We start from the raw sequence: 15,466 nt of genomic DNA on the forward strand, positions 1-15,466 counted from the left end.
TACAGCCACAGTTGCCCACGCGATCTGCAACACACTACATTTATTAATAACAAATTATATACATATAAATTCACTTAATCATAAACATATTTTTAGCACAAATAATTCTAAAAAGGACCGTTAACCAATAACCGTTTCGCTCTGATTGTCTAGGACGCTCCTCTGATGACAAGTCCACGAAACCAACCACCAGTGGAACCCACAAGGCCAGAGAAAGAAAACACCAACCAAACGAAACAAACCACGTCCTGAAGAGGTGAAAAACCTATAGCAGGATACGAAAACATCAAACAAAGAAATCCAACCCACAGCAAAGAACACCGAGACAATGCATCGCTCTCGCTCGGCTCCCAAATGTCTTCTGTACCTTTGGAGTCCGATGTCGGAGCTCTGCTCCGGTTCTCCGAACATTTAGACTCTGTGGCTGGACCTTGTGGACCTCCTAAACTGTATTTCATTTATTTCCCATGTGAGAAATGTCGACTATCCACCAAAGATGGAAGATACGCAGAGGGTATTTCGAATAGACTGGTCGAAGTCCCTCTGTAAGGCACCGTCGGAGTGAATAAGTGGCCATACTTTGCCAGGCCCTTACGTCCCATATGGTGATACCTTGCAACACCAATTGCGACGTACTAGAACAACAAAATTCAGCAAGTGTATTTATTATAAAGAAAATATCGCAAAACCACCTTTTTTTAATCTGAATAATATTAGATTAAATTGTAACTGAAATCTTTGTTATTGTAAATAAAAGTTTATTTGGAGTGTTTTCCGATAGAGTGAGATAATTTCCGTAACGAAATGAACTAAATATACAGGGTCTTCCAATAGGAAATTCCGAACTTTGACAGTTGGTAGCGGCCATATTGCTGAAGCTATATCTGTAAAATTGACAGTCAGGTATTCAGCCTGTTTTGATAAATCTTCAAAGATGCATATTGCTTAACAAAAGAAATCTCTAACAATTTTACGAAAGGCGAAAAATTTTTAAATTCTGTTTGATATCAATAAAAAGAGTCTTACATTCAGCCATTTTTCCTGTGTTTTAATAAACCAAGAATACTTACCCTTTCCATAAATTCATTTCCATAGGACGCTTTACTCTTAACCCACGAAGTCACGTAAGGTTGCCAACCCCAGTCCTTGTAGTCGTTGTAGACCATTCCGCATCTGCTGACAGTGGCGGGAGAAGCAACTGCCAAGTCTCCAACTTCAAATAACAAAGACACCTGTTCCGGCATCGTTATTCTATCGCTATTGATAAGAGTAAGTACTTTGTTGTCGTCCATCACACTGTTCATGTTTTCAATCCACACGGCGTCCACGGGACCGTCAAAAAGAATCCATTTTTCGTCTGGGCTTTCGTCTGAAAAATAGATTTGCTATATATGTCGCGGTAAAATACATTGTAGAACGCTATAAATACGGAGAAATTTGATCCCACCTTATCTTATCTTTTTTATAACCGACTGGATGTACGTGCTTAGCGTTTTAGTTGGAAAGCAGTTCGTTTAGTGGAGTATCAGGTGTTGTTTGCTGAAATTTAATTATTTTGAATAGTGATGTGGCGTCCGTGGGACAATGTTGTTGAAAATATTGCGTATGATAACAACACTGATTTTATAGAAAGCAATTCCTAAAAAATTACGTAGTATGTTTCAAGGTGTAAAAAAATCTACATCAAAAATCAAGTCATAAAGAAAATGTAGTTAGTTACTTCCTTATAATGAAAACTATATCGACTTGCTGATGCTTGCATACAGAATCATCCATTCGTATCGAATTTTCATTCTATTCTTGTATAGAATGTATAAAATCTATAATATTCCTGGTACTATACAACTAAAAACCAATTTGTAATCTTACCTTGACAAGTTTGCCTCATAATAGCGCTGATACAACCATCCAACCATTCGCCTGTCGCTAAATTGTATTCACCGTACAGTTCTGCCAAATTTAACGCCTTTGGATTCAAAGGAAACACCTCGACGTTGTTAAATCCAGGCTTATTTTGCTTCTTCAGTATCCTGTTAGCTCCTTGCAACATTTTCCACGTAACTGTTTTGGCAGTACACGTGTTTCCGAGTATCATAACTGAGTGACGGGAGTTTTTTGTTTCGTAGAGCTGTAGTACTTTGATGGTGGCGATGGGAATTGGCTGAAACATTTTAAACAGTCTGGTGGGATATAATATAATAAAAAAATGTACAATACTTAATAGAATTTTTTTGAAACACAACACTGTGTCTCTTTGAATGTTCAGTAGATTACTGTATTTACAGGTATAAAGTATTGAGACAAGTGCATCCTGATACTAGTATTTCGAGTAAAGCTACGAGTATCATCAACTGTTGTGTAAATGATATTTTTAAATAAATTGCTACTGAAGCTTCCCGTTTAGCTCATTATAATAAACGTTCAACAATTACAAGCAGAGAAATTCAAACCGCCGTAACTTTAATACTTCTTGGATAATACGCCAAACACGCCGTCAGTGAAAGTACCAAAGCTGTTACTAAATATACAAGTTTTAAGTAGTCCTAATACATTATCTTCTAAATATAAAAAACGCTTCTTTTCAGAGCCACAATTTTATAACTACGTAATAGACGTTACTATTTTATATTATAATATTATTTTGATCCATAAAATAAATGTAAAAATCCATTATTTGGAAACAAATCGCTTAACGAAAGTATCTTGAAACAGGTCAATTTTTATTTCCAGTGAGAGTTATACCAAGTTAAAATTATTCTGTTGCGTCTACAACAGATTTTAAACGGAATTTTAAAAATTCGGATACGCTTTCGCCAAAATTGAGACTGTCAAAACCAGAAATAATTTCCAACTTCATGACCTGCTTTTTCTCCAGTCTAGAACACTGAAGTTTTTTGTGTTAGTCAATTATATTATGTTGAATAAAATAAATGTAGAAAATCTTGAAACAAGTCAATTTTTATTGCATAGTGAGAGTTATACCAGCTTAAAATTATTCTGTTACTTCCGCAATAAATTTTAAAGATAATTCTAAAAATTCGGGTATCGCCTCCGTCAAAATTTAGACTGTCAAAACCAGAATAATTATTTTCACAAATCACCGGTCTGCGATAATTTCCAACTTAGTGATCTGCATTATCTCCAGGCAGGAACACTGAAGTTTTTTGTAATGTAAAATATATATTATGGTGCATAAAATAAATGTAAAAAATCTATTATTCGGAAATAAATTGATGTAGAAAAATCCTGAAACAGGTCGATTTTTATTTCCAAGAGAGAGTTACATCAGATTAAAATTATTCTGCCGACGACACCATGGTGATAGCAGATAGTTTAGAGGGACTTCAGAGGCTAATGGACAGAATAAACGAGTACAGTCAACAGTACGGACTAAACATTAATACCCACAAAACGAAACAAATGATTATCAGCAAGGAGAATATAAATGAGGTTCATCTTTACATTAATGAGACGCAGATAGAGCGAGTAAAACAGTATTACTACCTGGGAACTATTATAAACGAACAGTGGAGCAATGTACAGGAAATAAAGTGCCGCATAGGAAAGGCAAGAACGGTCTTTAACAAAATGAGCGCCATCCCTAGATACAAAAATGAGACATTTGAGATGCTATGTTTTCTCTGTGTTGTTGTACGGGGCGGAGGCATAGACGCTTACAGACACCACTATTAAAAAACTTGAAGCATTTGAGATGTGGCTTTATAGAAGAATGCTGAGAATATCATGGACAGCAAGGATCACGAACAAGGAAGTTCTAGAAAAAATGAAGAAGGAACCAGAGATTGTGTTTACGATCAAACGCATAAAATTGCAATATCTGGGACACGTTATGAGAAATCAGCACCGTTACTCCCTGCTGCAGTCTATATTGCAAGGTAAAGTCAAAGGTAAGCGGGGACCCGGTAGAAGGAGAATATCATGGCTGCGGAATTTAAGAACATTGTTTAAGAAAACCTCAACGGAGCTGTTTCGAGTCGCAACGAGCAAGGTCATGATTGCCAATATGATTTCCAATATCCGAAACGGATAGGAACCAGAAGAAGAAGAAGAAAATTATTCTGTTGCCAAATAGATTTTAAATGGAATTTTAAAATTTTAAGTAACGCCTCAGCCAAAATTTAGACTGTCAAAACCAGAAATAATTTCCAATAATTTCCTGACCTGCTTTATCTCCAGGCTGGAACTCTAAAGTTTGTTTGTAAAGTAAAATATATATTATGGTTCTTAAAATAAATGTAAAAAATCTAATATTTGTAAACAAATCGTTGTAGAAAATTCCTGAACAGATCAATTTTTATTTCCCAGTGAGATTCGACCAGGTTAAAATTATCCTGATGCTTCTAAAATCGATTTTAAATGATTTTTTTCACCAAAACCAGAAATAATTTTTAACTTCATGACCTGCTTTATCTCCAGGCTGGAAACCTGAAATTATTTGTAAAGTTTTTTAAATAAAATGGTTTTTGAAATATTGAATTTAATCCGTTGTAAAATGATCGGCTTTTGATATATCAATATATTTTAATCCGCCGTACGTTCATTACTTCCTAGAGAATTAGAAAAATACGCCGTCAGTGAAGGTAGAGGAAAGTCGCCTAATATTAGGATAGCGTCTAATATTGGATAGCTAATTGCTAGATAGCTGGATAGATAGGTGCCATCTATCTACAGATGGCTAGACTATGATTCAAAACTTAACGTAGAGCTCGCTGTAAAATCTAAAGATCGACTATCTTACCATACTTGCAAATTTATTGAAACGCACAACCCTACATTTTTTGAGTTCACCTCGTTTTAGTTCTAAAAATATTTCAAATAAGGTAAGAAATTTAAATGTTTTTAATCGGTAGTGTAATGAATGTTAAAGTTGACATATCTATGTAGTTTTTGACATAGAAATCTTTGTCTGTTTATCTTGTAAAAATTCTGACCTATAATTTAGAAATGTGCCTAATATTGGACATAGAAGTATTCTCAATATTGGATATCCAATATAAGGAACGTTTTTTATGTATCTATACTGAAGAACGTTTTTGTTACAGAATGTCCTCTAAAAAAAGAAACTAATGGAATAAAGCAAATATGGCCCCTGCAATTTCGGCCCTACTCAATAAGGAGGTGGGATATTTGAAAGCAGCAAAAGCATACGACGTACCAAAAGCTACATTAGAATATTATGGCAAGAAAGAAAATTCACTGGAATACCTCGAAAAATCAACTATTGGTCGTAAGCCAGTTCTTCCTGAAGCATTAGAAAAAGGGTTGGTTAGTTGAATACTGCTTGGAACTTAAAAGGGGTTTTATGGTTCAACCTTTCAGTTGGCTTTGGCCAACAATTTGCCACATCCATTTTCTAACTCGAAGGCTACTGCAGGGAGAAAATCGCTAAGGAATTTTTTAAAGCGTAACAAGACTATTTCTTTTCGAACGCCACAAGGTGTATCTGCTGCTAGAATCAAAGGATTTACTAAAGAAAATCTTTAGAAATTTTATATTTTTGAACCAGAACTAAAAAAGATAAAATTTAATCCAAGCAGGAATTATAATGTTGACGAGTCTGGGATACCAGCTGTTCAACACAAGCATTCTAAAGTTATAGGTTTAAAAGGAAAAAAACAAATTGGAGCGTTAACAACTTTTGACAGTTGTCATCTGTATGAATGCAAATGGGCATTACATTTTCCCAATGATGATCTTCCTGAGAACATTTTTTAAAGCAGAATTGATGGATGTAGCTCCCCCTGGAGCAATTGGAAAATGTCATCCTTCTGGATACATTTAATCCTACTTATTTACGCAGGGGATGGATTATTTTATTTCCTATACTAAGCCATTCGCCGAAGATCCTGTCATTTTAATTTTAGACGGTCACTACTCGCACACAAGAAACTTGGATGTCATTAATAAGGCTCAAGAAAATAATATCATTGTAATAGAACTGCCTCCACACTCAACTCATAAGATACAACTTTTAGATGTAGCCTTTATGGGACGTTTAAAGACATATTATTGCCAACAAATCGAAAACTGGTTAAGAAATAATCCTGATGGAACAATTTCCCCGTACCAGATTGGTGGTTTTATTGAAAAAGCCTATTTAAGGACAGCATCAATGAAATCTCGTTGCATCCTTTTGTGTTTGTGTCGATAGAGATTTGTTTCGTGACCAAGATTTTCCAATCTATGAAAAGTTAGAAACTTCTCTTGTTGATGACAATAGTAACAATAAAAATAAATCTCCAAATACAATTGAGAAGCCCAAGCCCAGTATTATTCTAAAGGACATTTCTGTTCAACCTGGTGGAATAACTACCAGGAATTTTGTAAAACCAACTAACTTAAAACCTTTGCCTGTTTTACCTGGTCCATCAGGAATTAAACGAAAGAACTTGGTGCAGCTGCTTTAATTAGTGGATTGTCTTATAAAAAAGCTCTTGAAGAAGTACTATCGCCTAAAACTGCAAGCGATGTTAAGAGGTAAACTTTAATTCTAATACATGCAGAAAGTTAAAGAAAATAAAAGAAAACATAAACGCTGATACTAATTTACGCAAAGCTAAGCGATTTCAAAATATTTTTCACCGATGAATAAATGTGAGCTGGCCATTCTGAATTGACTAGCTGAATCAGGTTGATTTTTATTTACAAGTGAGAGTTATACCAGGTTAAAATTATGTTGGTTCTGCAATAGATATTAAAGTGAATTTAAAAGCATCCGCCAAAATTTAGATTGTCAAACCAGAAATAATTTCAGACTTTATGATCTGCTTTATCTCCAGGCTGGAACAGTGAAATTTTTAAGTCGATAGTTTTCGAAGTACCTATTGGATCTAAGCCGTTATAAAAAGATTACTGGTCAGTTATTCCAACATCATTTTATTTAGGATTTAGGCATTTATTGCATGTACGGCACCAGAATATTAACAAAAATCGCCTGAAAATAAAGAACTCACCTGCAAATTGTGTTCTTCCATATACTCAGTCATAGCAATATTCATATCCATATAATCAACCATAGGAATAACTACTCCGGGAAAGATATCAGACATAATTCCGTTAAAGAGCGGTAAATCGTCCGACGTAAGTCTAGCTATATTCATATCTCTCATCGCCAAGTACACCATCTGTTCTTCTGGCAAATTGGGCATTTGTCTTCTCTTTCTACCTGCGTACCTCAATAAGGCAACCATAGATCGAAGTCCAAAGTCGTAGTGGTCTTGTTTGCTCAGTTGTTGGACAGCCAATCGATATAATGTAAATACCTGCAAATACACAGCAACATTGGGAATTTAAATATTCTGTAAAAAATTTAAAAAAATTGTAGGGGAGACCGGGGTTAGTTGTTATACGGAGCAGGTTGTTTCAATCAACTTAATCAATTTTAATCAACTTAACAAGATGGCAGCACCTTTAACTTGACGTAGCCAATGCGGTGCATATCTCACAACACCTTAATGAACTTTGGTTAGTGTGGTTTAAGGCTCTGTCATAGACCGACCATTTTTATGTTTTTAGTAGCACTCAGTAATTTTTCCGACATTGATTAAATTTGTGCTGGTTCTATTTTTACAAGTTAAGGTAACTTATTCCTTTCACAGCATGTTTTATTGATTGTTAGCTTTATACGTACACGAATAAACATTTGTGATTGATGAGTAATTACAATTTATTTTTAATATGGCGCCCTAGGGCAAGTTGTTACTATTTTCAAGGGACAAGTTGTTACTGTAACAAACTGCCACATCCCAAGAAATTTGTATGTAGGTTATTAGTGACCTAGACTTTGTTGTAAATAAAATTGTAAATTTCGAATAGATCACAATGAGAACCTACAAGAAAACAACTAAACGTGCTGAAACACCACAGGAAATCATTATTGCTGCAGCAAATGGGATAGAAAATGAAAGACCTCTTAGACCAGTAGCGAATAGATACGGAATTTATTTTATGACGCTTCAGAGATACGACAAAAAGATCCAGAAAATTGGGCTTGATAGTGAGTGTAGTAAAATCGCAAAACTTTTTGCTATGAACACATGTATAGCACATGCCTCGTTAAAATTTGTTTTTTTTTCAGATGCTAATACCATGCCCACAAGATATTTAAAAAATTGAAACATCTTCTCTGATCTACAAGAAAATAAATTAGCTTCTTATGTTACTGAATGTTCAAAGATATATCATGGTCTTTCCGCAAAAGATCTTAAAAAGCTTGCTTTTCAGTTTGCTTTAAAAAATAACGTAACTGTTCCTGATAACTGGACCAAATTTGAAATTGCATCTGCTGACTGGCTAACAAATTTTTTAAAGCGGCACAATGATTTATCCATCCGTACCCCTCAGGCTACGAGCTTAGCCGGGGTAACTACAGTTCAAAAACCTGCAAAAACAATAGCATCAAAAGGCGTGAAGCAAGTGGGGGCGATCACTTCGGGGGACCGAGGAACATTGGTGACAGTGTGTTTGGCAGTGAATGCCAGTGGAAACTTTGTGCCGCCAATGTTTATTTTTCCGCGGAAAAATTATCGAGAACATTTTGTTTCCAGTTGACCACCAGGAGTATAGGAACGAGCAATCCTTCTGGATAGATGACGAAAGTGGAATTCTTAGTTTATGTGAAACATTTTTATAAGAATATTAAATGTTCTAAAGAAAGTCCAGTATTATTAATACTGGACAAACATTTTTATTTGTCAGTTGAGGTAAAAGATTATTGCAAGGAAAATGGCATTGTTTTTTTGACCTTGCCTCAGCATTGCTCTCATCGATTGCAACCTGTGGACAGATTGGTGTTTAGACCATTAACTGAATTTTTTTCTTCGAAAATTTTTAAGACAAAAATTAAAATCTTGTATAGAGTGGAAAAAATTGCTACAATATTAAACAGCGACGATGATGCCCGTCGCCGTTTAATATTGTATTATTATAATACTATTTTACTGCCTTTAGATATAGAGAAATTATACCAATTCTAGCTTTTTGTATCTAATCAATATTTTATTCCCTTCACTTGATTACCTTTCTGGCCAATTGTTTCGTATTTTGGAAACCATCGCTGAACAACACGTTCTCTGCGATAATATTACTGTCTGGTACCATCATGGATATGGGTCTGAACATGGATTTAAGGTTGTCTGGTAATTCTGTCCTGCCGGCATAGCCAGGATTCATGGTAATAAAAACGCCAACTGTGAGTTTCAGCTTAATTTCCAAACCTGCGAAACGGTTATTTAAAAAAAATTAAAACTGACTTAATGGCGAAAGGCTTAATCAACAGACTATAAAGGAAAAAGAAAAATGATAAAACCTTTATTCGCCAAAATTTTTCGTTTAAGGCCATCACAATAGACGGCTGGATTAGCTGGATTTCCGTGTAGAAGTTTGTATCTAGCGACTGTATGAAGACATATGGAATACAGAAATAACGTTATAATGTGGTACTCCTTTCCCCATTTATTTATATATTCGGCGCTTCAATTCATCAAAGCCATAGCACAGCTCGTGGTGGAATTTGTAAATCTTTCAAAAATTTCGTATTGCTTAAAAAGACAGAAAGCGATAGTCAAGTAAATGGTTTTCGTTTAAAGCTATCAAAATAGATGGCGCTTTTTGTAGCTTACCTATCGACAGGTTTGTTTCTACCTGACTGTCTGAAGATGTTCACAAATTGGAAATATGTTGCTCAGGATAGAGACCGATGGAATGAATTGGGAGAGGCCTATGTCCAAACATGTAAGACAGAAGGCTAAGAAAAAGAAGAAGAAGTCTGAAGACGTATGATTTATATTTAGGTCTAATGCCGAAAGGTAAGTGGACCGGGGTTACACTTCGAGGAACTCTCCTTGTGACAGAACCACAAACTGTACAAACGACTTAAAAAGAGTAAAAATCAACAGAATCCATGTAGCTCAAAACCGATGAGAATGATTACTTTTGAGGAAATTTAGCAAGCTGTTCCTTATAATGACGAGTTCCCTTATAGTTTACATCTAATATACGAATACAAAAATAGTTTCTTACCTTCAAAAACAAATAGCCTCTCCTTTTGCGACACAGCCGATAGAATGCACAAAATCTGCTGAGCAACTACGGACAACACTTCTATGTTTATTCTATTAAACTCGTCGAAGCATCCCCAAGCGCCGGTCTGAGCCAATCCAGAAAAACACTTCCCCATGCTCTTGTAGTCCAGCCCTTCCGAACAGTTGTTTACAATCACCCACATCCCCATGGCTTTGCCGAGATCTTTTACAGTTTCCGTTTTTCCTGTGCCTGCGGGTCCTTTGGGACTGCCGCCTCGATATAAATGGAGGGCGGTGGTTAAGGTGATGTAACATCTGAAAAAGGAATTTATATATTGTTTTTGTTTACTTTTTTACTAGTTTTAATAATAACAAATTGGAGAAAGACTGTATGAATTGTACACATTTCTAAAGTATAGGTCAAATTGGCAACAGGTGCATGTTCTCAAAAAACTTATTAGTGTGATAATTTTTCGACTGTTCTAACAACCATTTAAATTTCATCATTTTGTGTCATGTGGAACAATTTCACCCAATCATGTCAACATTAGACTGATAATTGCATTCAGTGCAATTTTCAATCCCTATGACAACACGATCGAATTTGACAAATTCATCCAAATAAATTTCAAAATGTCAACATTATACACCACAACAAGATTATAAATATTATGCGTGGTAATAGATCTTCTATAGTAGAGAACAGCAACGAATCTAATGTTAACTTAAATTTTAATAATTGTACTTTCACTAACTGTACTTTTAATAAATAAATGTTTCGTTATGTTGAGTTACGATTTTTTTTTTTTCGAAAGATTATCCGCCAAATATCCAATAAACCAATTTTTAACTTAAATTGAAGCTTATTCTCAATAAAATAGTAATTATTATATTACACTTATGAACATTTAGAAATTAATAATCAGCAGTTTTCAAATTGTCACTATTCAATGATTGCTATATATAGCTTAGTTTTTTAATACCTAAATGAAAAAATTTACCTGTCTGTTAACGGGGTTATCACTAAACGTCCTGAGTTTCCATTGTACTCATAACCGTACATAAAACTTGTATTTGTTTGCCTTATAACGCAATCATCCAAGTCTCTATCCCAATAAAATCGAAGCTGGGAGAACCATTCAAATGCATTTGTATCACGACAATCTAAAAGTCAAGTTAACGCATATAAATCAAATAAAATATTCATTGTTAAAAATATAAATCAAATATTGTTCTTCAATTAATAATAAACAAAATAAATATAAAAAACGCATGTCTGGATGCTGTTTATTATCTCCTGCATTGGTTGCCATATTACATCTACTACTTACTTGCTTTATATAATCTATCAATCACATCCCTTGAGTGAATTTCTATCGTAATGAGAGCATTGGTCTTTAATCTTTGTAATTTTGTAAGTTCTTTTCTGCTGAGTTCTGATAATTTGTTTAGCACTTGATTTTGCTTTTTTCGAAGCCTTTTCAGAGGCTTTTTGCTTTCTAGGATTTTTGAGTGTACTAAAGCCCGGGTACAATCTGTAGTCCATTGAATCTGAAATCAATATTTTGTAGTGGAGCACAACTAGCAGAGAAAAATTGTGGGGCTATAGCTACTTATTTCCCGAGTAACATATTATCACAAAGTGTAATTTAACAACAGCAAATTAACCTTCATCGGACTGGCCGCGGTCTATTTTGACCCCAGATCACAATTTTTGGCTGTTACTTTATAGATCTTAATTTTGTATTAATAAAAAATTATGCTTACAAGAACAGTTAACGTTTAGATTAAATTTAAACTTAAATTTTATAGGCTGTGCTGTGGTCTCCTAATACCCCGTCAGCATTTTACGTCATATAAAATGAATTCTAATAAAGTTGTAATAATGTGGGAATCCCATAGATTTTACGGATTAGTACTGACTATGAGTGTACTATCGTTTTATGTAAGGGTTTTACGTGTTTAAATGGGGAATTTCCCGAGCTGCGATAAAATTTAATGAAATAATATAAATATATTGAGTTCCAGTGTTGGTTTCTTGTCGTATTTGTGAATAGTGCATACAATTCTAAACATGAGTTACGTTTCATTTATATCTAGCCGAAAGCAACTGAGTGAAGATGAACTTTTACGTTTACTTGAAAGCGATGATACAAAGCTTGATAGAGCTTGGTAGAAGAAGAAAATGGACTTATTATTATGAAGATGGACGTGAGTGGTTTTTTTTCTAAAAAATGGCTTTGGCAGAGCCAATTAGCCAGACTTATTTGTGTTTGTTGTTAAAATCGACTGAATTTTAATTATTATTGATTGCAGATTCATAGTCAAAATTTTCTTGTTATCAGTTATCAATGTTAGTACTACATATACTATACAATATTTTTATGGATACATAAATTTTGTTTTAATATATTTTTATTTTGTTTTTTTATTCTTTTAATACCTTCTTGTTTTTTTTTGTTTGTTTTTTTTTTTCTTTTTTTTTGTTTTTTACTTTTTTTTTGTTTTTTTTTTTGTATTTATTTTTTTTGTTTTTTGTTCTATTTCTATTTTCTTAATTCTTTTGTTTTTTTTTTGATAATTAGTAGTATACTTTTTTTTGTTTTTTTTTTAAATTTTTGTTTAAACCATATTAACAGATTATGCCTTATACTATTTACAACTTATATTTACATATTTTAACATGTTTGTGAATGCAATGAAGAATTTTCATATTATTTGAAAATATTAAAAGATTAAGATTTATTGGAAAACGACACTTAGAATTTATTAATTCCTTATAAAGTTCGTTTATATTATTAATTGTAAATCACATTTTAATATAATATGTGCTAGATCAGTTAAGGTTGCCAAAAAACACAAAAGTAAAACACGCTAAGGCCAATATTCGTAGACACGCTCCAGGATTTACAAATTACAGTGATGATATATGAAGTATCCAAAACGCTTTCCTTCTGTTTTTTTCAGACGAAATTCTAAACATAATTGTCATAGAAACGAATCGGAAGGCTCAAGCGTATTACGATAAATGTGTGCAATCTCCTGTAAACCAATAGCACGCCTAATAGATAGCATGCTCAACGACCGAATGTTTCAAGTAGTGATGGGCACAGATATCAGCCTACCAAAGAAACTTAAGAATGGCCTACCACAGGGGTCAGTGCTCTCTCCACTACTATTTAGCTTATACCTAGCAGATATGCCGGAAACACAGTCAAGAAAGTTCGGATACGCCGATGACTGGGCCCTCGCTACACGCTGCAGAATATTAGAAATGTCTGAAGAAGTTCTGACGGCAAACTTATATACATTGGGCAAATATTTTCACAAGTGGCCACTTCAATCAAATGCATCCAAAACAGAAGTTAGTTGCTTTCACCTGAACAATAAACTTGCTGGAAAGGAACTCAACATACGGTTTGAAAATACTACACTTACCCACAACAAAACACCGAAGGACCTGGGCGTAACAGTAGACAGAACGCTATCATTTAAAGAGCATTTAACAAAAACTGCCCAAAAGTTGAGTACAAGAAATAACATTATACAGAAGCCCTGCGGTACCACCTGGGGAGCATCGGTTTCCACTCTCCGCTCTACTGCCTTAGCCCTTGTTTTCTCGACCGCTGAATATTGTGCTCTAGTCTGGCTACACAGTCCACACGTAAAAAAGGTCGACAATCAGCTGCACAGCACTATGAGGATGATAGCTGGTACAATTAAATCCCCTCCCACCCAATGGCTTCCAGTATTAAGTCACATCCCACCTTCACATTTACGACGAGTCGACGCACTTACACGTGAATACAAAAAGATCATGAACAATATAAACCTGCCGATCCACCAAGATACCGAGGATGCACGAAATACCCGTCTCCGTTCTAGAAAACCACCAATGAAAACGGCAAGAATGATACATGAGGAGTTCAACATCACGAATGCATGGTCCCAAGAATGGAACGAATGGCAAAATAACATGCCCTGCATTATCCACAAGCCACCAGGTTTTAATCTTCCACGCAAAACATGGTCCACTCTAAATAGGATCCAAACCAGACATGGCAGATGTGCATACATGCTACATAAATGGGGAAAGAACCCGTCTCCTCAATGTGACTGTGGGGAGAACCAAACCATTGACCATATTATTCAAGAGTGTCCCTCAAGATCCTACAATGGTAGCCCTGAAGACTTCCTGTTTGCAACTTCAGAGTCAATTGATTATATAAATACACTTGATGTTTGTTTGTAACTATTTAAAGTTTGTCATATTACTAGTGTTTGTGTATTTGTTCTAAATGTGTTGTAATTGCCATACGATAAATAAAATTACGATAAATGGAATAGTGAAAACCCAAATAAAACTAAAGTGTATGTTTGCGTTGATTGTGTAGATATTCAAGCCTATATTGGAGTATTGCTTATATTTGGAGCTTTTCATGGATCTAAAGAGGCGTTCGATATGCTTTGGTGTGACGATATTGATTACTACCTTAATACCAGCTGCTATGTGTAGAGATAGGTTCAAACAAATAACTTCATTTATACGTTTTGACAATTTTAAAATCAGAAAAGAACGAAAATCAATAAATAAACTGGCCCCAATAAGAGATGTATGTGATATTTTTATTTCTAATTAAGAAATCACTTAATCCAGGCGACCATCTGTGTGTAGATGAGAAGCTTGTGTCTTTTAGAGGTAAACCACCATTTCGAGTTTATATAAAAAGCAAACCTGGCAAGTGCGGATTAAAGATATGGACCCTTGTGGACTGCACTACTTCTTTTATTGTAAAAATGCAAATTTATTTGGGTACGTTTTTGAATTGCTAATAAGAAAGCAAGGAAATTTTTAAATCTATTCATTTTTAGGAAAACAAGGTCTAAAAGAGTTGTCCTATACTTGGTAGACCATTTGGAAGGAGGGTTTGGAATAACAACTGATTATTTTTTTAAGAGTTTACAATTTGCGGATAAGTTATGGGAGAAGAATATAACTCTATGTGGAACTCTCTTCAAAAAAATAAAACGTTTATTCCAAGGGAGCTTATACCAGCATCCTATAAAACAGATTATTCAAGCATGTTTGCTTTTAGAAAACATCGAACGTTAGTCTCTTATGTTCCAAACCCAAGAACTGCAGTCATCTTACTTTCAAGTGGGCATGTTGACGAAAAAGTGGCTGGCGAAGAAAACTCCTATAAACCTGAAATTATTCTAAATTGCAACAAAACGAAAGGAGGCGTCGATACAACCGATAAGTTAGCTAGCTAAAGAATCAGTGGACTGATGCATTATGCCAAACGGATTTGAAAACTTCGTCAGAACAGCTACAATTTCTTTAGACATTTATAGCCGGTAAAGAAAATAGTTATCTAACCTGTATAATATGTCAGCAAAAGTTCAATGTAGGATATTTATGA

The 15,466-nt window shown here is 34.6% G+C and overlaps 1 protein-coding gene across 2 annotated transcripts in view; it reads right to left on the reverse strand.

Annotated features, from left to right (window-relative positions):
- The window catches only part of kl-2 (dynein heavy chain 2, axonemal kl-2), a 105,748-nt gene that overhangs the window by 49,559 nt on the left and 40,723 nt on the right, over window positions 1–15,466 (reverse strand). For both annotated transcript variants that reach the window (XM_072522064.1, XM_072522063.1), the window contains exons 22-28: window positions 11,375–11,594; window positions 11,045–11,207; window positions 10,042–10,358; window positions 9,040–9,236; window positions 6,975–7,283; window positions 1,870–2,161; window positions 1,071–1,369 (exon numbers count right to left, since the gene is read on the reverse strand). In XM_072522064.1, the coding sequence (XP_072378165.1) occupies window positions 1,071–1,369; window positions 1,870–2,161; window positions 6,975–7,283; window positions 9,040–9,236; window positions 10,042–10,358; window positions 11,045–11,207; window positions 11,375–11,594 (1,797 nt within the window). The remainder of the gene's footprint in view (window positions 1–1,070; window positions 1,370–1,869; window positions 2,162–6,974; window positions 7,284–9,039; window positions 9,237–10,041; window positions 10,359–11,044; window positions 11,208–11,374; window positions 11,595–15,466) is intronic.

This window comes from Diabrotica undecimpunctata, chromosome 2, assembly GCF_040954645.1.
Source record: "Diabrotica undecimpunctata isolate CICGRU chromosome 2, icDiaUnde3, whole genome shotgun sequence".
Taxonomy (NCBI): domain Eukaryota; kingdom Metazoa; phylum Arthropoda; class Insecta; order Coleoptera; family Chrysomelidae; genus Diabrotica; species Diabrotica undecimpunctata.